This window comes from Phocoena sinus, chromosome 13 (genome assembly GCF_008692025.1).
Source record: "Phocoena sinus isolate mPhoSin1 chromosome 13, mPhoSin1.pri, whole genome shotgun sequence".
NCBI classification, from domain to species: domain Eukaryota; kingdom Metazoa; phylum Chordata; class Mammalia; order Artiodactyla; family Phocoenidae; genus Phocoena; species Phocoena sinus.
Genome location: NC_045775.1, coordinates 76196880 through 76221041, shown reverse-complemented (window position 1 = coordinate 76221041; position 24162 = coordinate 76196880). Strand labels below are relative to the sequence as shown.

Sequence of the window (24162 nt, the reverse complement as noted above, 5' to 3'; positions counted from 1 at the left end):
CTTCCAGGCTTCCCTGGTGGCGCAGTGGTTGAGAGTCTGCTTGCCGATGCAGGGAACATGGGTTCGTGCCCCGGTTTGGGAAGATCCCACATGCCTCGGAGCGGCTGGGCCCGTGAGCCATGGCTGCTGAGCCTGTGTGTCCGGAGCCCATGTTCCGCAACACGAGAGGCCAGAACAGTGAATGGCCCGCGTACCGCAAAAAACAAAACAAAACAAAACAAAAACCTTGAACTTCCTTAGTGCAAGGGATATGATTTACAAACTGCCTGCAGTCAGGATTGAAGTGATTTCCCTAAACCATGGGTGGGATTACGATTACTCAGGGTTAAAAAGTATGTTCAATTCATATTCATACCAAAACACTTTAAAAGAATAATGGACACAGGTTAAGGTAGAACCTAGCATTTTATTTAGATCTTCATTAAACTGTTGGAATTGAGAACCAGACATACGTAATAAACCTCCAAAAATAGATGCTGAAAGGCACTTTCTGCTTAGGGCAAGCAGTCATGGAATAAGCATGTAAACAAGCTGGCTTCTCTGTACCACACCAGCCAAGTCAGCTTTCTCCATGGCCAGCTGCACCAGCTCTGCCCTCCCTTCTGTTAACACCAGCCAGAACCCCTGTAGGTCTAACCCAAGGTTTTTCTGTAGGACACCTTGGCCTACCTGGGAATGCTGGAAACATGTTAAAGGAATCATGGTGTTGAGGAAAAAAAAAAAAAAAAAAAAAAAAAAAAACTTTTAAAAGCTGCCATCTGAGGTGATGGCTTCTCTGTACTTACGCCATACCCCAGAATACAATAAATAAGCAATTAGAAAATGTTCAAGTATGAAGGGATTTCCTCCTCCCCGCCAAAAGCACTGCTCTCTGAAGGAAGCTGGTTTCTCTGTAGCTACACCAGCTGTTCAGAAAGCTCATTGGACCTGGTTTTGAAAACAAAACAAAGTTAAAACCCTGGGAGGACTTATTGTGCAGTGTGGAGTGCTCAGTCTTTCTTATAAAGAAAAAAAAAGTTATCTGGTACCAAAGTGTGCAACCTACAGACCCTCAGGTACAGCCCTGTGACTTCTTTGTATGACATCACAAGGGTGCCAAGTGCCTGTTTTTCTAGAGCTAGGAGTTGGTGGTTTGGCTAGTGCTGAAACCATGCATAGGATTGATTTACTAAATAAAAACCTTATTACGTACGTCCTCCAAAAGACAGCTGAAAAGTGGAGAGATTTTGATTTGGTGCTGTTTAAGAGATGGCAATTAAGAGCATAAGCACCAGGGAGATGGTTTAATGGTAACTGCCTTTTTTTTTTCCTTTCTCATGTCAGGCTAGAGCTCCAACTGGAACTTGCGTTACATGCAAGAATGATTGGATAGAGAACACTCCCTGACAAAGAGCTACATAATTAGAAATGGATCAAGTTAAAGGGAGGATAAGGGAAGGCTTCACATTCATAATAGAGCTCAAGACATTACAAATTCATGCTGACAGGGCTGTGGCATTGCCAGACAGAGGCTATAATGGAACTACAAGTACTTTACGTGCACGTTACAAGGACATTTTCAGCATTTGGTGGGAAAGTCAATGCAATTAGGATTTTAGAAGGTTGGGTGATAGGGCACAAAGGTTCAATTTCAAAGCATTGTTTACTACAGTGCTGTTGGTTTGTTTCTAGGCAGTTACATGGATCACCTATGCTCACTAAATTCATTATAATGGTGAACAAAACACCTAGGGACAGAATAGCAAGCCCAACTTACAGTCCCCCACACAAGCTAAAATTCATGTCATTGACTAGAGTGACTGCAACTGATCAGGAGCTGAAAGAGGACAGGAAAATTTAGGAAGAAGGGCCCTTTCCCTCAGAGCTTGAAGGCTTCTCTGTAGCCTACGCCAACAAGTCTGGGGAAAAAAGGCTAACACTTTCAATATTTAAGCTTTTTGGGCACTTCCCATGGGAAGCTGTCCCTACCAAAGTGGCCATAGGCTGCAGTCCTCTGATAAATTGGCTTCTTCAGATCCAGATCCCTGGAATATACAAGTCCGTAACTTAATATGTAGCATTCAATTAAATTAAAGCAAAACAATCAGCAAGACTCATTTTCAAGACTTCTGGCAAATGAGTTCAGTTCTCTGGGGTATGCTAGGAAAGAAGTTTGTGGCAAAAGTGTTTGTTACTTCCCTGGTGTCCAAACTCCTTGCACAGTCCTTATTAGTAACTATAGTTCTTGTTTTTCCGTCCCTGGCTCAACAAATATGAAAACTTGTCATTATTCTGAGACATTTCAAGTGTCAAAAGCTCATCTAAAATCATGGAATACTTACCGAGGTCCCATGCCCACACCCTACCATGGTTATTTTCTTTGTAACAGCCATGCCCATTCATCTGTACTAAAACTTCTTTTAAGTAAACATCCCTTAGGTAACAGGAGCACAAAGCCTATATCAAATGTGGAGGACTTTCTAGGGCGGTTAGTCTAAGCCACGCAGCAGTGTCATTTTAGAGTTTCCTAATATTTTAGGCCTTTACTGATGGCAATTTAAAAATGACATCAACACATTCTAGGAATTACCATGTTTCCCCACCACTCCAGTCTTCCTTCACACCTTCACTTTCTCAGATTTGAATATATCAAGTATATATACATACACACCCACACCCTCAATGTTTTTCACTAGCAATAGTCTTTACCATCTTTACCTGACAATGACCCCAGGGCGGAGGTCAAAATTCTTCTTCACAATCTCTAATAGCTCTCTCTCACTCTTCTGAGAGGTGCCATAATGGAAAATGGAGATAGACAATGGATGAGATACTCCAATAGCATAAGAGACCTAAAAGAATTTAAATGTCGTAAGAGTCAGTGATCAAAAGACCCACATACTTGTGTAATACACTGGTATCAAAAAAAGATTAAGTAGATAACTGCTAAATGCCCTCCCGCTTACATGCCTTTTAGTCAACCCAGTTATATAGAAGTATATACCTGAACAAGAACCCTTCTGCACAGACCTCCTTTAACAAGGGATTTTGCCACCCAACGAGCAGCATAAGCAGCTGAACGGTCCACCTTGGTATAATCCTTTCCTGAAAAGGCACCTCCTCCATGAGCTCCCCAACCACCGTAAGTGTCCACAATGATTTTCCGGCCAGTCAAACCAGCATCACCCTGAAATTATAGGATTTAAGTTACTTTATGCCTAATCCTTTCCAGTGGTTCTAGATCAGGCTTGTTAAATGGTTATTCAATATCACTTGGCAAATATCCTCAGAAGAGGCACAGGCAGGCTTCAAAAACCCTAGGAAAAAGATGGAAGTAGCCAAATTTTAGCAAGTAACAGAAGACCCAAAAAAGCAACTGAATTGACATTGTAAGACCTTACCTGAGGCCCACCAATAACAAATCTGCCACTTGGCTGTAGATGATAGATTGTATCCTCATCAAGATACTTTGCAGGTACAACGGCTTTGATGACTTTCTCCTTTAGGGCATCCCTCATCTCATCTAGACAAACTTCTTCATCATGCTGAACAGATATAACAATTGTGTGGACTCTGATGGGAAGCACAGCACCTCGGTCCTGCATATACTGCACAGTCACCTTGAAAGCGAAACAGATCATCAGAACATCAATCTATTAAATAGCTTTGTTCCTGACTCTCTACCCTACATTACAATACAGAGAACAAACCATATTCTTCTCTTAGCTTTAATCAAAACACCTCACTGAAGTCCTGTGCCAATGTCATGTGTGTAGTTTTGACACTCGTCACTTACTTGAGTTTTAGAATCTGGGCGTAACCAAGGCAAAGTGCCGTTCCGGCGTAGTTCAGCCAGTTTGGCATTGAGCTTGTGTGCTAAGACAATGGTTAATGGCATACATTCCTCTGTTTCATCAGTGGCATAACCAAACATCAAACCCTAAAAAAGGAAAAGTTACCAATGCAATCAATCCAAGCTTTAGAATTTAATGTTGGAAGAGATGCAAATAGATGTCTACCAAGATACCTGGTCTCCTGCACCAATGTCTTCCTCATTCCGATCAAGATGAACGCCTTGAGCAATATCTGGTGACTGTTGCTCCAAGGCCACTAGCACGTTACAAGTCTTGTAGTCAAACCCTATAAACAAAACGATGTTTTTTTGGTTTGTTTTTAAAGGACCATAGCAATACTTTGTATTTACGACAAAGTAAATTTGTCATTTTAAAATTATCTGGAATTCTAAATGCTGCTAGAAAAATCAAATATACCTAAAACTTAGTACTTTTAAAGAATAGGGCTGGAACAAAAACACTAAAAATATACAAGTAGAATTAAATATTCCCAGGAACACTCTAGAAGATATAGCTAGAGAGGACTGAAAGAAAAATACCTGGAAAAATGAGGTTAGAAAGCCCACTCATTAAAACACACCTTTGGAAGAATCATCATATCCAATGTGTTTAATGGTTTCACGAACCACTTTCTGGTAGTCAACAGCAGCTCTGGACGTAATTTCCCCAGCAAGAAGGATCATTCCAGTTTTAGCAACAGTTTCTAGTAAAAGAGAGGTTCACAGTCAAACATCACTTTTATGAAGTAATTTTCATGCTACCTTTTCATCAGGTGATAAAGCAGTGTTCTGAACCTACCACAAGCCACTTTGGCATCAGGGTCCTGCTGAAGGTGGGCATCAAGAACAGCATCACTAATCTGGTCACAAATCTTATCTGGGGAAGAAAAAAATTCCTGGCTTAATTTCTTTAATTCACTGATAATGTCATGTATGTCATGCCCCCTTCCCCTGTAACTACAGCTGGGAAGATCTCTGTGTTTTCTTTTAAAAAAACTGTGGCAGGAATTCCCTGGCAGTCCAGTGGTTAGGACTTCGTGCTTCCACTGCAGGGGGCATGGGTTCAATCCTTGGTCAGGGAACTAAGATCCTGAAGGCCGCTTGGCGGGGCACCCTCCCCCCACCAAAATTGTGGCAAAACCTATATAGCATAAAATTTACCAATTTAACCATTTTCAAGTGTACATTTTCAGCGACATTCCAAGTATGGAGATCTTAACTGCTATACTGCTTTCGCAGAAACCATTTCCCTGAAGAATAAATGCTGGATATAGTGCTACATGTTTCCTAACTTGACACCTTGTTCTTCATATAGCTGTACCACAGATCACCAATTCAGATAAGCCAGCAGAACACCCAGCATGTTTAGTACATTTAAGCTCATTGCAGTATATGCACTTTACACCTTTACAAGGACTTCAGTCCCATCTTTAAAGTATATCAGACATTTTGAAAAATTAAGTTTCGAGGCAAAAACAATTTCTATTGTTAAACAGGATAGCCACACAATGGAGACTGATTAAATGGAAGTAAGTAGAAAGTGTTTTATCTTCCATTCAAAAGCAAAGCAAGGAACATTTACCTTCACAGCATTACTTTTCAAAGGCAATGGTACTTACATTTTATCCCCCGAACTTAAATTTTTTATTATAAATCTAACCAACCAGAAAGGTGAACCGTTTATCAATCTCTCCCTGATTCTAAGGAACACCAATTAGGGCAGTGAGAAATAAAGTCAGAGTTAAATGATGACAGCAACGACACTTCATGAACAAAGGGAATAAAACGGCAACCATTTGATTTTGTGTTAAGAGTAATCCAGGAACAAGAGCCGAATAGACTGGAAAATCCCCAAATGTATTCTGAATCCTTGCTGATCTTCCCCTCACTGTACTGCCCTCTATTAAAAATCAGGAGAACAGAAAAAAACCCCGAATATCACTTTCCTAAATTTTCTATAACCATCCAAAAAAAACTTAAGCAAAATGTGTACCGCAGTCCAGTCAGAGGCCCAGGACAATCTAAACATTTACAAATGCCTGCAGCTTTAAGTTAATAAAAGGCGGTTCAAATACACAGTGCAGTTCTCAGCACTGGGGGAAAACAAACAAAACCACCCACACCACACCTGACCTTCACTCATCAGGATCTCGGGGTTTGTCCTCTCCTCTACCACTAGGTTGCTCGTGGGATTTCATCATAGGCACAGTAAGCTTGCTAGAGGGAAATGGATCCTTAAACCAACAGACGAGGCATCTGTCATTGTGGTCATCCCAAGAAAGGGCTGGACCCGTCTGGTAGAATAACGATCTTCACTAGGTGAGGTTTTCAGGCTGGGTTCGAAAGTTCCTTGAAATAGCTTCATTCGTTCACGTGTAAATTGATCGCCATAATGGCGGACCGGTGGACAAAGCCCGGAGGATGATATATGGAGTAAAAACCTTGCCTAACAGTCAGCCCCAACGCAATGGCGCCATACACTTAATTCATGCTTCCTATCCTTTTCACGCACGATCCAAATAAGGAATGCCTCCTCCGACAAGCACTATATTTAGTTGGAGGCTGTCACCTTGACGCGAGGCCATATACCGGCTAAGGGCATGTCGTATTCTTCAGTGTAGCCAAAGAATTAACGGGAAGAGCGGAGGCCCGGTGGCCCGGGCCACGCTCTGCAAACCAGCCGGCTCCCTCGCCCAGAAGCCACATGCGGCAAACACGTGGTTGAGGCTGCAATGCGGGGCGCGCGCTCTCGCGGGCCGGACGCGAGCACGCGAGGCGGGCCGCCCACTCGAGGTGGCTCGGACCGCAGGGCGGGGAGAAGGAAATAGTGCCCTCCCCGGCTAGAACACGAGCGGCCACGGCCCCCGCCCTTCTCGTTTTCTGGAATCTTCCGCATGCCGGGCCGCGCGGCCGGATGGGAGGGGAGGAGAGAGGAAGGGGGGGCGGCGGCCACGCGCTCGGCAGCGGCGGCGCCACGAGGAAGGCGCGCGGCCGCCGCTCTTTCCACTAGCAGCCGGGAGAGGGCCACCGGCTTGGGCACTGCTGCCGGCGGATTCTGCCGGCCAGTCCTGACCCCGCGCCCCGCCCCTCGCTTCGCTCCAGGCCCCGTCACCTCACCTGGGTGGCCTTCCCCCACAGACTCGGAGGTGAAGAGGAACGTGCCCTCCTCGATGAACGCGTCGTGGAAGCCGTTGAGCTGCCCGTTCATGGTGGTGGCGGTGAGTGAAAGTGGCGTTGAGGAGAAAAAGCGGCGAGCCGACAAGTGCGAAACGCGCTAGCAAAAGACCGCGATCCCGTCAGCTCGAGCGGGCGGCGCGGAGCAAACGAGGCGCCGGGCAGCGCGGCCTACTATTTATACACGGCGCCCGCGCGCGCCCGGCTCGGGCCCCGCCCCTCGGCGCCGCGCGCCAATGCGCCACTCGCGCGGGGACGGGGGAGGGGAAGGGGCGGTCCACCGAGGGGAGCTCGACCGAACCATTCTGCCAGGCAGGGGGAAGGGAGCGGAGGTAACGCGCCCCTCTTGCGAATATTCGCCATCTTAAGCACTAATAAGGGGTGAGGGGAAAGGCAATATACTGGGTCGTTGTATGCTTCCGTGTTCGACGTGGAAGGAAGAGAGACAAGGGCTTTATGGGCCTGCTCCCCTGTGCTGTGACAATGGCACCTCCCTTCCGACCGTTGGCCGGGCTACCTGGCCGCTAGGTCGCGTCCCCCAGCGGGGGCGGCGGGAATCGTCGGGGGTTTTGTCCTCTGGCTCTCCCCGAGGGTCTTTCCGGCTGCCCTGCCTGGGGATGCCCGGGTGACAGGGAGCCAGTGGCCCACAGCCACGTGAAAGTGGCCATCTTGGCTGGTCAGCGTACGATCCTTCGCACGGCCTTGTGCATCCTCGCCCTGAGCGCAGCCGGCGGCTGGCAGCCCTGCGGGGGGCCGTCTAGTTGCTGGCAATTTCTTGGTTAATGGTTCTGTGGTGAAAATGGCCGAAAAGCGGAATAAAGAGAGTTCTGTCATCGATTTCAACGATTGCCGTCCCCCTTCCGCCCCCAGCGCTACAGTTTCTGAGAGAGGCCCTCACTCTTTGTGGACCCTACGGTGGAGGCCGCGCTCGGCCCCTTGGCTCCAGCCTTTTCTCCAAGAAAGGAGGCTGCTCACAAGGCTCACCTTGCATTCGCTGACTTTACTATCTTGGAGGAGGAAAAAAGTCGATGTTTAGAGTATGATTTCAGTCTTCTGTTCAAGAGACTGTTGAATATTGGGGTGGGGGGAGCCCCGTTTACGCCCTTGTATGTGATTCAGCAGATCTCTTGGCAAGGTGATGGTCTGTTTCCTGAAGCTTTCACTTTAAAATGTCCACCTGCGTTTGTGCCAGGTTTGCCCATTTAAAGGAATTATAGGAAGAGAAGGGAAAAGAACAAAACCAAACTTGAGCCAACGAGGAGCCGGGAGTCGGGGACCGATTTCCTGGCTCTCCGTTTGGAAGGAGCCCACAAGTGGCGGGTGGGCCGGTGTCACTTCCGTCCCGCACGGGGGCTTCGGACTTGGTGCAGGGCCGGGGCCGGGGGGCTGCTGCTGTCGCGGTGGCCCCGAGCGCATGAACTTCGGGTTTAATTATGTTATTAGGAGACCGCCTGCTCCTAGGATAGGATGCACGCTACCCTGGGGAGATGAATAAGACCCCTCGCAGCAGCCTCCAGCTGCTTACCGCTCAGAGAATTAGGTGAATTCGGAAGAACAGTCCTCTCCGCGGCTTGCGGGAGGAAAGGTGGGTTTGCTGATTGGGAAACAATGGAAGCACTTGGGCTGTGCTTGGGGCTTTCACAAAGAACGTTAAAAAAGGGCCCATCTTTAGACTTTATGACCGCATCCATGGTCCTTCAAAGCAGGGAACAAGAAAAGGACAGCCTCCAACTAAATCACAAAAGAGACAATATAGATGTTTATATTTGTTTCTGTTTTTCAAACTAACTTATGGAAAAATAACTGTGTAAGACGTTAATCATTTCTTGTTTGTTTTAGAGTAGTTCACTTTTTTTTTTTTAAGCAGAATGCCAATTTGTTAACTTACAATGTGGAATAAAATTCCCAGCTGAAACAAATTGCATGTGTAGGCTGCTCAGTGCATTATCTTCCAGCAGAAAAATCTATAGGGGAAGCTAGAATGTAAAGTTATTTGATTAATATGGAGTCAGAGCAAGGAGATTAAATTCAATGATTAGGTCATTAAACCCTGATACCCCTATGCTAACAACTCCACATGGGGTTGTTCCTGCCAAGGAGATTAGAATCAGCTGTTCATACTTGCTTGCCTACTCATTCTTGTTCTTAGCATATGTAATTTAATGGTTAAGGGTAGGGGTTTTGGAGTCAAGCCTCTGCCACTTATTAACAGTGTTGGGCAAACAACTAACCCTCTCTACTCCTCAGGGTCCTCAGTCTGTAAAACTGGGGTAATAATCATACTCTCATAGGATTGCATCAAGAATTAAACAAAATCATGCAAGCAAAGTCTTTAGCACAGTATCCAGCACATAATAGTTAGCTGTAAAAAATAACCCTTCGGTGGCTTCCAGTTGCTGTTAGAATAGAGACCAAAATCCCTACGTACCCTTAAAGGCCTCAGTGTGATTTGGCTGCTACTTCTTTAACCTCATCTTGTGCCACTCTCTCCTTTTTGTCTTCTACTTTGCATTCTTTTGACTATTAACAGTTAAATTTCTTAATTGATTATGCTCAAAACAAAGCACATTTTCATTGATTTATATGTTTCACATTGTCCCTTCCTCCCACAAATATTTACAAGCGTTTCTGTCAAGCAGACCCAGTACTGGTGCCATGACAGTCTTGGTCTCTGCCCACCCATAGCTCTAAATGAGGGGAGATGCCTGGCTAATTCCTCCCCATCCTTCCCACCCAGCTCAGCTGCCACTTCCTGGATGTAGCCTTCAGCTGCCTCTTTCTGGACGAAATCTTCACCTACACAGATTTCTCACAGGGTCCTGTGTTTTCCTACATGGCACTCAGTGCTCTTTGAAATACAGATTTGGTGACTATTTGATGAATGTCTCAACTCCCAATTAGATTTGTAAGCTCCATGACAATAAGAAGGTGGTCCGTTTTGCTCAGGCTTTGTTGCTGAGAGCCTGACACACAGAAGGTGCTTAAGAATGTTTGTTGGAGGAGAGGGAGAGAGAAGAGAGGGAGAAAGGGAAAGAGACACAAGGAAAGGATGAGTAAATATAAGGGATGGCACAAAGAAGCGGAGAAATGAGAAACCCTGGGGATCATGTAAAATCAATGAAAAGAGCCACCGCGTTGTTTTAGTCACCAGCGTTATAATTTAAAACCCTGAGAGCTCTTTACTAACAGGGAAGCTCATCGTCATCCTGTTCTGAGAGGAATGAGGTATCTGATTCCATACATTAGTGCCCTAAGGCTGAAATAAACTAGGAGGAGTTATTGGTTTATTTCATATTTAACACGAATGAGATTTGTTGAATGTGAAATGTTGCAAAACACATAGAAAAAATCGAATCGCCTAAAGCCTCCGGATCTCAAACCAAAGAACGTTAATGTGGCAGTAGTTCCATGAAAGAGGCAAGGTTGGTATTGGATAAACTGGTGTGTGGGACTCAGCAAATATGATGACTCCAGGTCTTATCCATCTGCCAGTTAAGGAGAGAGTACCAGTAAGAGAAAGCATGTGCAGTGCAAGAAGCTGTTGATTTGACAGGAAAACAGAGGGAGATGACACTAGGTATATCAGAAAGCAATAGTAAAGTGTGGAGATGTTGAGAAGAGAGCTCCTAAGCTTTCCAGACTACCTTCTATGTGATGACAGGACAAGAAGAAAGAAATCTAGGCCAGACGTCTCCAAAATTGTGCCAGTTCTTTAGGGCCAAAGCTCAGACATGGCCTCAGAAGCAAACTAGCTCTAGTGGGTTCTGAAACAAGTACTATGTGAATCCCCTCAGTGTTAGGCTTCTTGTAATCTGTTTTTGTTTCTCTGTTTTTCTCTCCTGATAATCAGATCTTTTAACAATCCCAGTAGGTAGAGAGGGATGGAAGAATGCATAGGGTACAATGAAGAAGACACTGAAGGAGACAGTAATATAATGATGACGACATCTATAATTTATCGTGACAGGCACTTTTCTAATATCTGTGCCTCACAACAATTCCAGTGAGGCATATATTATTTCTCTTCCTATTTTGTACATGAAGGAACTAACATGTAATTCTCCCAGGTCACACACCAAATCAGTAGTGGACTTGAAATTGGATCTGAGCTCTAAATTTATGTTCCTTGCTACAAGTCATAGGATAGATACTTCACACTCCCTGAGGTAATTAACTATAAAATTTGGTTTGTATCCTTCCATACCTTTTTCTATAAACATGCACGCGCACGCACACACACACACATTTACCTGAAACATGGATTTTTCTCTTATCAATTTTCATGGCCATTTCTCCAGGACACTATATAGAGATAGAAATCATTCTATTTTTTTTCTCTTTTAAAAAATTTCTGATAAAATAAACATAACATTTACCATTTTAAAGTATACAGTTCTGTGACATTAAGAACATTCACATTGTTCTGCAAATTCATTCTTTTTAATAACAGTAAAACATACTATATTGTGACTCCATACAATTCATTCAACTGTTGCCTTAATGGTTGGTATTCAAGTTGTTTCTCATTTTTGCCATACACGCAATGCTGATGAAGGTAACATCTTTGTACATATACTTTTGTGAAGCAGTGTTTTTTTGTTGTTTTTTTTTTTTATATATTTTTTGGCTGCATTGGGTCTTCGTTACTGGGTGCGGGCTTTCTCTGGTTGCAGCAAGCGGGGGCTACTCTTGGTTTCAGTGCACGGGCTTCTCTTGTTGTGGAGCACAGGCCCTAGATGCGCGGGCTTCAGCAGTTGTGGCACGTGAGCTTAGTTGCTCCGCAGCATGTGGGATCTTCCCGGACCAGGGCTCGAACTCGTGTCCCCTGTGTTGGCAGGCAGGTTCTTAACCACTGCGCCACCCGGGAAGCCCTGAAGCAGTGTTTTTATTTTTGTGGAAGAGATGTCTCAAAGTGGGATTGCTGAGACAAAGGATATGTACATTTTTACGTTAGTAGTTACAGTCAGATTACTTTCCAAATGGCTGTCAAAACTTCACGTGAGAAGTATGAGAAGGGTAGGAGAATATCTAGAAACCACAAAGGAAAAAAAAAGACTGATAGACTTAACTACATAAAAATGAAAAATTACTGTGCAAGTAAAATCCAAAGGCAAACAATAGAAGAAAACATTTGCAATGCATATGACAGACAAAGGCTTAGTACCAATTGATGGGAAAATGACAAATAGCCCATGAAAACTAGGAAAAAGAGTATAAGTGAGTAATTCACCCAGGAGGAAATGCAAACGTACGAAATGATACTTAACCTCATTGATAGGGAAATGAATTAATTCATTTGTATAGTGAGTTTGGGAAAAACAAGACGTGTGGAGGAGGGGAGGGTAGAAGGAGGAATCTAAATAACAGGAAGCTCCGTCTCTAGCTCCCCCATTAGTTTGGCCTTTAGTGGAGCTTTCGTTTTTCTGATGATTGATCCTTATGTGGCTTTTGATTGTTTGTTGTTTTGGGGCATTTAACTCAGAAAGAGTTAAAGACATTTAGTAAAATTGCTCTAACAAAGTCCCTTCCCTAACTATTTACTTATTTATATAAACAAGGTTGCTCAGTGCTTATACCTATAAAAATGAAAAATAGATCAGTAATGAACCCTGTCTCTTTCTAGCAATAAGTAATATTCTTTCATGGATTTTAAACTAGTATACATACACACATGTGTGTTTATATGTTTTTCCTTTTTTGATTGATAATTATAAAAAATTAGAATATATTTACTTTGATCAGTCGTTTACTGATTATTAGTAAGTCAAGCCAAAGGAAATTTTGCTGAGACTTATAATAAACATTTTCTGATATATGTATTTCAATTTATATGCATATTTTGGTACAGAATAGGTGATAGGGTGATCAATAAAAGACTTTCAAGATAAAATATAAAATATATTACACTAGTATAAAATTCTGCTGGGGAAGTAGATTGGAGGTCACAGAGAAAAAGAAATAATACAAATTTTTGCACTATTAAAGAAGAATTTTTCACGTACTTTGTTTTTTTTTAAATGAATTTATTTATTTTATTTATTTATTTTTGTCTGTGTTGGGTTTTCATTGCTGTATGCAGGCTTTCTCTCTAGTTGAGGCAAGCGGGGGCCACTCTTTGTTGCGGTGCGCGGGCTTCTCATTGCGGTGGCTTCTCTTGTTGCAGAGCACAAGCTCTAGGCATGCAGTCTTCAGTAATTGCAGCACGCGAGCTCAGTAGTTGTGGCTTGCGGGCTCTAGAGTGCAGGCTCAGTAGTTGTGGCGCACGGGCTTAGTTGCTCCAAGTCATGTGGGATCTTCCCGCGGACCAGGGCTCGAACCTGTGTCCCCTGCATTGGCAGGCGGATTCTTAACCACTGCGCCACCAGGGAAGCCCTGTTCATGTACTTTTTATTTTTATTTATTTATTGTTCATTATGTCTATTTTTAATTTTTTTTGGCCACACCACACAGCTTGTGGGATCTTAGTTTCCTGACCAGGGGTCGAACCCAGGTCCTCAGCAGTGAAAGTGCAGAGTCCTAACCACTGGACTGCCAGGGAGTCCCATATTGTTCATTATTTTTAAATGAATGATAGTGGGTATTAACCCTGTGATATTTAGATTCCATTGGATCTACTTAAGAGTGATGGCTTATTATATTTTAAATGCCAATATTTACAATGTGTTGAAAGATACAACCTTTCAACCATTTCTTAATGGTGAATACCTTTAGCTGTCTACTTAAAAATATGCTTATAGCATATCATTTTAAAAAATTATTTTTGGAGTTAAAAAGCCATAGAAATTTGAAGAACATCTACCTAGATCCGTTTGAGAAGAAAGGGTATTCCAAGAATTCATCCTCAGATTGTTTAGAAATAGATTTCTCCACAACATTGTAAATCAACTATACTTCAATTTAAAAAAAAGAAAAGAAAGAAATAGATTTCTCTAAGTTTACGTAAAGGTGATTGCGAAAGCAGAAACTTCATGTGAGCCAAGTCCAGGTAGCATGTGGAATATCAATACTGTAATGACTCTCCAGTCCAAAATAGCGTGTAGATGCTATTAATCAGATATTTTGCAGGGTTTCTCCAACCTTGGTGGCAGTGACATTTTGTGCTGGGTAATTTTTTGTTGTAGGGCACTATTCTGTGCACTATAGGACGTGTAGCAGTATCCCTGGCCTCTACCCACTAGATGCCAGTAGCAACCCACCCCCACAGGTTATGACAACTGAAAATGGGCTCCCCAGTTGAGAACCACTAAGCTATTGGAAACATCACAAAGTTATAGTTAACGCTGCAGTTCAAAAGTCAGGGTCCAAGTTGTGCCCTGTCTGGAAGGCAGCCATGCTTTCAGTCTCTGAGGATTGGGATGAACTTGTAAGTCCCTAAAAGTCTTCCCTGATGAAGCCCACAGCCCTGCAGGGTGTAAGACCCCCGTGTGTGGACTACTATAGACCTGAGTCTCTGGGAATAGCCTGACAGGGAATAGTCCCACTTGGCTGGGCTTTTGGACCCTGGATGTGGGAGCAACACAGGCGAGGAGGGGTGGTGAAGCAGATTGGAGGCTGGCCACTGCCCTCACTTCCTAGAGATGAAGCTATAGGCGGTATGGAGAGGGCCTCCCAACCTGAGATCCAAGAACACCAGCTGACCAGACATAGCTCATCAAATTGAGCCTAAGCACCATCCAGGAACACAGGACTATGTGTCTGTGGCGCTTCACCTTTACTCTAGGGGCAAGACATTTTGGTGGATGCCACTATTTGCTCTCCTTGCAGGTGACCCTGGACCTGGACAGGAAGTGGCCCTTGCTGGACAAGTTCCTGCTCAGTTAAATTGCTCAAAACCTGCAAATTCAATGCTTGTGGTCCAGAACCACAGGGAAATGCCAGCTCCCTGCAGCACAGTGGTTCATAACCCTTTTTGTAGGTCTGCAGAAAGCTGGGAATCTCTCCGTAGAAATATGCAGCACATATACTCACACACACATAATTGAATATGTAATTGCTGAAGCTCAACCATATACTACAAGTTAAGAATCCTTTATAGTATCTCATGAATTTAAATTTACATTCCCTAGTAACCTGCAGTCCCACCTCTAGAAACCTATTCTTTTTATTTTTTTGAGTTTTTGTTTATTTTATTTTTTTAACATCTTTATTGGAGTATAATTGCTTTACAATGGTGTGTTAGTTTCTGCTTTATAACAAAGTGAGTCACCTATATATATACATATATCCCCATATCCCCTCCCTCTTGCGTCTCCCTCCCATCCTCCCTATCCCACCCCTCTAGGTGGACACAAAGCACCGAGCTGATCTCCCTGTGCTATGCGGCTGCTTCCCACTAGCTATCTATTTTACATTTGGTAGTGTGTATATGTCCATGCCATTCTCTCACTTCGTGCCAGCTTACCCTTCCCCCTCCCTGTGTCTTCAAGTCCATCCTCTACATCTGCGTCTTTATTCCTGTCCTGCCCCTAGGTTCTTCAGAACCTTTTTTTTTAGATTCCATATATATGTGTTAGCATACGGTATTTGTTTTTCTCTTTCTGACTTACTTCACTCTGTATGACAGACTCTAGGTCCATCCACCTCACTACAAATAACTCAATTTTGTTTCTTTTTATGGCTGAGTAACATTCCATTGTATATATGTGCCACATCTTCTTTATCCATTCATATGCCAATGGACATTTAGATTGCTTCCATGTCCTGACTATTGTAAATAGAGCTGCAATGAACATTGTGATACATGACTCTTTTTGAATTATGGTCTTCTCAGGGTATATGCCCAGTAGTGGGATTGCTGGGTTGTATGGTAGTTCTATTTTTAGTTTTTTAAGGAACCTCCATACTGTTCTCCATAGTGGCTGTATCAATTTACATTCCCACCAACAGTGCAGGAGGGTTCACTTTTCTCCACACCCTCTCCAGCATTAATTGTTTGTAGATTTTTTGATGATGGCCATTCTGACTGGTGTGAGGTGATAACCTCATTGTAGTTTTGATTTGCATTTCTCTAATGATTAGTGATGTTGAGCATCCTTTTATGTGTTTGTTGGCAATCTGTATATCTTCTTTGGAGAAATGTCTATTTAGGTCTTCTGCCCATTTTTGGATTGGGTTGTTTGTTTTTTTGATATTGAGCTGCATGAGATGCTTGTGAATTTTGGAGATTAATCCTTTGTCAGTTGCTTCATTTGAAAATATTTTCTCCCATTCTGAGGGTTGTCTTTTTGTCTTGTTTATGTTTTCGTTTGCTGTGCAAAAGCTTTTAAGCTTCATTAGGTCCCATTTGTTTATTTTTGTTTTTATTATCAACCTATTCTGAAGAAATATTAGCATTTGATGTGTAACTATGTTGTGTGTGTTTATATCAGCATTTTTTGTAATAGCAAAAATATGGAAAGAGCTTAAATGGATACTAGCAGGGAAATTGAAAAATTGTTCATTCATTCATTCACAATGGAATACTATGCAGCTATTAAAAAGAATGAGGAGCTTCCCTGGTGGCACAGTGGTTAAGAATCCAGCTACCAATGCAGGGGACACGGGTTCAAGCCCTGGTCTAGGAAGATCCCACATGCCGTGGAGCAACTAAGCCCACGCACCACAACTACAGAGCCTGCGCGCCTAGAGCCCGTGCTCTGCAACGTGAGAAGCCACTGCAGTGAGAAGCCTGCGCACTGCAACGAAGAGCGGCCCCCACTCGCCGCAACTAGAGAAAGCCCACTCACAGCGACGAAGATCCAACGCAGCCAAAAATAAAACTAAGTAAAAAATAAATAAAATTTAAAAATAAAAAGAATGAGGTACAATTATATGTATGGATTGAAAATAGGTCTGTGATATTCTTCTGTATAAAAAAAATTGAAACAATTTTCATCTTTGTAAAAATTATTGCATATGTGTAAGTACAAATGTGTGTGTGTGTGTGTGTGTATATATATATACACATTTATATATATATATAAAATATGTTTGGGTTCATAGAATAAATACTAGGAGTCTAAGCACCAAACTTTATAGCAGCTACTTCTGTGGGGTGAGATTTATGCTTTTCCTGTATTCACTCCTGTGTTATTTAAAATTGTAAAAATTTGCAACACTTATTTCTGTAAGTTAAAAATAATATTAACAGCAACAATGAAAGTGAGTTATCTCTAGGGTGTGGAGTGTGGTGGAGGAACCTGCTTCAGTCCAGTCAGCCTAGCCTCCCCAGGTAGAGTAGGCATTTTCTATGGCACAGGTTTCATGGGAAGGTCCCAAATACCAGACAACCTGCTTCTGAGGTGCCAGCACCACTGCAGAGCCCTCTTTGAAAAGGACAGCCCCCCACCATGCTCCATTAATTGGTCCTTTGAAGTCATTTGTCCCTAGGGAGACCACCGAATTTTAATTTTTTTTAAATATACAAACTTTACAAAATAGACTGCTCTCTCTCATTCTCTCTCCCTCGATCCCTCCCCCCTAACCCCGCCCCCCCCCACACACCCTGGATACTGCCCACAGTCCCAGCCTAAGTTACAGTGTTCTGATATATCCTATTCCACAGTATCTATTCCAGAGATATTGCCCTAGGCATTCCTTTGGATTGAGAATTGGAGATTGGACTAAATTCATGGTTTCTGGACTCTGGCTGGGCCTTGAGAGCCATCTCTCACAAACCACGCCTTGTAGATGTGGCCTGGTGTGTACAGACTCTGCCCTCTTTTTGGACTCTGGCCCACTGCTGCCACCAATGACACTGCCAGGCTCTGACCCTCTCCCCTTGGCCTCCTGCCATGCTTCCCTCCTGACGTTCCCTCAGACACACTTGGGAGCACATAAACTGGAGGGAGTCGGTTTTGAAGACTTGTATAACTCTCAGCTTTTGCTCTTGTTCTAAGCAACCAAATCACAAAAGACAGTGTCTAATAGTAAGTGGACCCCATGTAGGTTTTCCTCTTGGGAGCTGAGCATGAATACAGCTATCCCTTCCTCTTTACAGTTACTTTTTAGGCTTATTTTTTTTTAATATGTGTAAATATATATATATATGTATAAAAGTAACAAAGCACATTAAGGAAAGTTTGGAGGAATAGGAGTGAGAGTCCAGATATAAACCCCATACATCTATGGTCAGTTGACTTTCTTTTTTTAAAATATTTATTTATCTATTTGGTTGCATGGGGTCTTAGTAGCGGCCGGCGGGCTCCTTAGTTGCAGCTCACCAGCTCCTTAGTTGCAGCATGTGAGCTCTTAGTTGTGGCGTGCATGTGGAATCTAGTTCCTTGACCAGGGATCAAATGCGGGCCCGCTGTATTGGGAGTGTGGAGTCTTATCTACTGGGCCACCATGGAAGTCCCCATATGGTCAATTGATTTTCAAAAAGGTGCCAAGATCATTCAAGGGGGAAAGAATAGTCTTTTCAACAAATGGTGCTGGGACAACTGGATAGCCACGCGCAAATGAATGAAACTGGGCCCCTACCTCACACCCTATAGAAAAATTAACCCAAAGTGGATCAAAGATATATATGTAAGAGTTAAATCTATACAACTCCTAAAAGAAAACGTAGGAGTAAATCTACATTGTCTTGGATTAGGCAATGGTTTCTTTTTTTTTTTTTAATTAATTTATTTATTTGTTTATTTTTGGCTGTGTTGGGTCTTCGTTGCTGCACCGGGGCTTTCTCTAGTTGCAGCGAGTGGGGGCTCTCTTTGTTGTGGTGCATGGGCTTCTCATTGTGGTGGCTTCTCTTGTTGTGGAGCACGGGCTCTAGGCACGTGGGCTTCAGTAATTGTGGCACATGGGCTCAGTAGTTGTGGCTCACAGGCTCTAGAGCGCAGGCTCAGTAGTTGTGGCACACGGGCCTAGTTGCTCCGTGGCATGTGGGATCTTCCCGGACCAGGGCTTGAACCCGTGTCCCTTGCATTGGCAGGTGGATTCTTAACCACTGCACCACCAGGGAAGTCCCTAGGCGATGGTTTCTTATATACAACACCAAAAACACAAGCAACCAAAGTAAAAATAGATAAGTTAGACTTCATCAAAATTAAAAACCTTTCTGCATTAAAGGAAACTGTCAACAAAGTGAAAAGACAACCCACAGAGTGGGAGAAAATATTTACAAATCATATAACTGACAAGGGTCTAGTATCCGGGATATACAAAGAACTCTTACACCTCAACAATAAAAAAACAAGAAATCTAACTTTTAAATAGGCGAAGGATTTGAATAAACATTTCTCCAAAGAAGATCACAAATGTCCAATATGCACATGAAAATATGGTCTAAATCATTAGTCATTAGAGAAATGCAAATCAAAACAGTGAGATACCACTTTATGCCCACTAGCATGGCTATAATAAAAGAGACATAATAACAAGTGTTGAGAATGATGTGGAGAAATTGGAACACTCATATATTGCTGGTGAAAATGTAAAATGGTGCAGATACTATGGAAAACAGGTTGGTAGTTTCTCAAAAAGTTAAACATAGGATGATCGTATGACCCAGCAATTCCACTCCTAGATATATACCCAAGAGAGCTGAAACATATGTTCACACAAAAACTAGTACATGAATGTTCATAGCAGTTTTTCCATAATAGCTAAAAGTTGGAAACAAACCAAATGTCTATCAATAATAAACAGAATGTGGTATATCCATACAATAGAATATTATTTGGCCATAAAAAAGAAATAAATACTGATACATACTTCAGTGTGGACAAACCTTGAACACATTATGCTAAGTGAAAGAAGCCAGTCACAAAGGATCACATATTATGATTTTATTTATATGAAATATTCAGAATAGGAAAATCTATAGAGTCAGAAAGTAGATTAATGGTGTCCAGGACCTGAGAGGAAAAGGGAATGGAAATGATTTGCTGATAGATATGCGGCTTCTTTTTGGGGTGATGCTTGCATAAGAAGTAAGGTGTGGTCAGCTGACTGGGCCAAGCATCACTGGACAGAAAACTTCAGGAGTAGATCCTTACTTAAACTTTCAGGGACCGCTCAGTCTTCGATTGTTTGAGGCTCCTATTTGGGCAAAGTTGAAATTCATGGAGTTCTATCAATCTATTAACTTCCCTGGGAGAGACAACGGTTCACGCACCCAGACTCAAACTAACCACCAAATAGGCAGAGGATGTGAACAATCTACTAGAAACACAAATAGCGAATAGACATGTAATAGACATGTATTCACCCTCACTCGTAATTAAAAGAAATGCATCACAAAACAATGAGATTCCATTTGTCATCCATCAGGTTGGTAAACAAAAGTTTGGTAATGCCCAGTGTTCACAAGATTATGGGGAAATAGGCACCCTCATACACTAGTCCTGGGAGCATAAACAGATTCAGCTCTCCTGGAGGGCAATTCAGCAATGTCTGTCTACATTTTGAATGCCTATTCTCAGTGACTTAGAAATTCTACTGCTAGAGATTTGCCCTAGGAATATACTGGCAAAGTTATGCCAAAATTATGTACAAGGATGTTCACTGCAACATTGTCGGTAATAACAAAGAAACTGGAAAGCACCTAGCCATCCATCAGCAGGGGATAAGTTAAATACACCCACGTAATGGAAAAGTATGCAATCATTAAAACATGAGGTAGACCTGTATATACTGGCATGGAAAGATCTTCTAGATGTGTTTTGTTTAAAAAAATAAACCAGTGTGCACAGCAATATGATCTCATTTGTGTTAAATTAAAAAATAGATATATGCAGACTTTTTCTTTCAGGAAGGGTACATAAGAAGTGGTGGTAACTTTTGGAGAATGGTTCTGGGGGTTGGCAGGAGGAAAAGATAACTTCTGCCTTTTATTTGATGCTTTTCTATACTATTTGATTTTTTTAATACTATGTGAATACAAGACTTTTAAAATAATAAATATTTTAGAAACGGACAAGGAACGTGGAGGGATAAAGAAGAAGGAGAAGAGGGATCCCTTAGTTGGGAGATTATGGTTTGTCCTGACACAGGACTGTCTTGTTTTAGCTGCATTAATGAAAGCATTGTGACCAATCGTTTGGGTTTTAGGAAGGTCACCAGGGCAGCGGGCTGGAGGATGGAGAGGAGATATGAGACTAGAGTCAGGGGGACTGGTCAAAGGCTTTTGCAACAGAGCGGGGCCCAAACTGAGAAAGTGATGGCGGGGGTGGAGACACTGCCTCAGACAGGAGAGTTATTAAAAAGGGAGACTGATGGTCTTTTTTTTTTTTTTTTTTTTTTTTTTTTTTTTTTTTATGCGTTACGCGGGCCTCTCACTGTTGTGGCCTCTCCCGTTGCGGAGGACAGGCTCCGGACGCGCAGGCTCAGCGGCCATGGCTCACGGGCCCAGCCGCTCCGCGGCATGTGGGATCCTCCCAGACCGGGGCACGAACCCGTGTCCCCTGCATCGGCAGGCGGACTCTCAACCACTGCGCCACCAGGGAAGCCCCTGATGGTCTTTTTAAAAAAAATATTTATTTATTTTGGCTGCACTGGGTCTTAGTTGCAGCACTAAGGGCTTTAGTTGCAGTATGCGGGTTTCTTAGTCGCGGCATGTGGACTCTTAGTTGCGGCATGCAAATTTTTTCGTTGTGGCATGCACACGGGATCTAGTTCTCTGGCCAGGGATTGAACCTAGGCCCCTGCATTGGGAGCGTGGAGTTTTACCCACTGGGCCACCAGGGAAGTCCTGGAGACTGATGGTCTTGATGCCTGATCGGATAAGGAGGATGAGGGGGCCGAGGCATCTGCTTTGGGCAACTGAGTGGATGGTGATGCTGTCCAAGGAAACACTCAGAAGGAAGGAGAGGGATAGAGATGGAAGAGCGTGGGCAAGAAAATAATGAGTTCAGTTGTGAACGTGCTGAGTTGATGAACATGTTGAATTTGATCACGTTGAGTAGACATATAGGGATGGAGCTCGGAGAATTCTGAGCTGGAGATGGAACACATCAGATCGACAACCAGTAGTAGTTGAAACTTAGGATTTGGGTAGACCAAAAAAAAGGCCAGGTTCAAAGTTGGACTCTAGAGATCACCTATCCTTAAGTGTTGGGTAGAGGAAGAGGAACCCTCAGTGAGGCTGAGAAACGATCAGAGCTGTGAGAGGAAGACTGGAGGGAGTGGGGTCACACACAACTGATGTTCTCTGTTCCTGGCCAGACACAATGGCTGAATTTTTAAGCTACCCTGAACTTTCTGTTTATGCTCTTGAAAAGGCCACCCACCAGTGAGAATGGCCCCACTCCAAGTTCACGGTCTGTAGCTCTGATGGGCTCTCCCTGTACCACCCATCAAATTATTTCTACTTATCCTTGGTTGGCTCTGGCTCTCATTCCCCAGTTATTCTAAACTGTCACCATGTTCATTTCTCACATTTCACTTCCACTCTCATCTTTGTGGCCTATCTTGCCTTTCTACTTCAGGGAACAAACGAGGCCCTCAGGGGTGAGTGCCTTTAACATCTCAGCCCTCTCTCTGTAAGTGTATCTAAAACAAGATTTACTTTCTTTCCTGGTATTCAGTCTCAGAGAATGATGTTCAGCTCCTGTTTAGTTCTAGAGTCCCTCCAGGAGATCTCACTGACCCTATTCCATCCCTGAGCCTCAGCTGCTTGCTCCTTCTTCTGTCTGTATGGCTGTAACACACATTGTATATTTCTCTATCACCACATCTACCTTGTGGAACCAAAGTTATCTCACTCTCTGTCTCCTCCAATTAACCTGGTCCTATGCATGCTATTTCCCCCATTAACCTCTTATTAATATGTAACAGTCAAGCAGAAAAAATGCACATGTTGTAAATGTATAGCTCACAGAGTTTTCACAAACTGAATGTGTTCATGCACTTAGCCCCCAGATATAGAAACTGAGCATTATAGCAATAATGTGTTCTCTTACGCACTCCATCTCCCTCCTCAGGGGAACCACTGTCCAGTCTTTTAACAGCATAGAATAGCTTCAGCTGTTTTTGTAAATTAAAAAAAATAAATCAAAACTAGTACTTACTCTTTTGTGTCTGGCTTTTTTTTTTTTTTTGCGGTACGCGGGCCTCTCACTGTTGTGGCCTCTCCCCTTGCGGAGCACAGGCTCCAGACGCGCAGGCTCAGTGGCCATGGCTTACGGGCCCAGCCGCAACGCGGCATGTGGGATCCTCCCAGACCGGGGCACGAACCCGCGTCCCCTGCATCGGCAGGCGGACTCTCAACCACTGCGCCACCAGGGAAGCCCCTGTGTCTGGCATTCTTGATCATCGCATCTGTGAGAGTCATCCATATTGTTGCATGCAGTTGTAGATAGTTCATTTTCATTGCCATGTAATATTCTATTGTGTGAATAGACCATGATTTATTGATCCATTCAAGTACGATGATAAGTAGCCCCATTTGGGGCAATTGCAAATCGCAGGCACTATGTTGTATTTATTTTCGAATCTCCAGCATTTCCTGCATGCTTAGCATAATGATTTGTGTATGAACAGGTAAGAGAATTTAAGGAGTACTTTTCCACTATATTCTTGGATGGTCAGATAATAACTGAGATATTAGATTCAAGCCTGGGTACCATGTTTAAAATGTTTTAAGGGGCCACTGATAATTCTAATTGTCTATTGAGGGCAACCATGGTGGTGTGTCTGGAAGCTATGCTGTATCAGATCTGTTGGAAGGAACTGAAGATGTTTATTGTTTAAAATGTTTTAAGGGGCCACTGATAATTCTAATTGTCTATTGAGGGCAACCATGGTGGTGTGTCTGGAAGCTATGCTGTATCAGATCTGCTGGAAGGAACTGAAGATGTTTATTGAGGAAACGAGAACAAAGAGGATCAGACACGGACCTGGTTGCTTTTATTTTATTTTTTATTTATTCTTTACAGCATTATTATTTTTAAAATTTATTTATTTATTATTATTTATTTATTTTATTTATTTATTTATTTTGGCTTAGTTGCTCCACGGCATGTCGGATCTTCCTGGACCGGGGCTCAAACCCATGTCCCCTGCATTGGCAGGCGGATTCTTAACCACTGTGCCACCAGAGAAGTCCCCTGGTTGCTTTTAAAGACAGCACTGGGCCAGTGGCTAAATATTTGGGAAAGGCAGCTTTCTGCTCAATAATAATCATGATATTGGCTTGTATTTAGAGAGCAGTTACCATATATCAGGGCCTGACACGT

At 43.1% G+C, this 24162-nt stretch overlaps 1 protein-coding gene across 1 annotated transcript; it reads right to left on the bottom strand.

Annotated features, from left to right (window-relative positions):
• Positions 1-386: 386 nt before the first annotated feature.
• On the bottom strand, positions 387-7160 carry MAT2A (methionine adenosyltransferase 2A). Its single transcript, XM_032653090.1, has 9 exons — positions 6950-7160; positions 4632-4709; positions 4414-4536; positions 4007-4119; positions 3776-3919; positions 3381-3599; positions 2984-3166; positions 2698-2831; positions 387-2024 (listed from the first exon to the last, which is right to left on the bottom strand). Exons 1-9 carry the CDS (start codon positions 7038-7040, stop codon positions 1922-1924), a joined length of 1188 nt encoding a protein of 395 aa, XP_032508981.1. The 5' UTR covers positions 7041-7160; the 3' UTR covers positions 387-1921.
• Between the last annotated feature and the right edge of the window lie 17002 nt (positions 7161-24162).

Excerpts from the sequence above, each read along its gene's own strand:
- MAT2A (XM_032653090.1), bottom strand. The coding sequence starts at position 7,040 with ATGAACGGGCAGCTCAACGGCTTCCACGACGCGTTCATCGAGGAGGGC. Across the intron at positions 3,600-3,775 it reads GCCCAGATTCTAAAACTCAA|GTGACTGTGCAGTATATGCA; the intron begins GTAAGTGACGAG and ends TTCGCTTTCAAG. Across the intron at positions 2,832-2,983 it reads GCAGAAGGGTTCTTGTTCAG|GTCTCTTATGCTATTGGAGT; the intron begins GTATATACTTCT and ends AAATTCTTTTAG.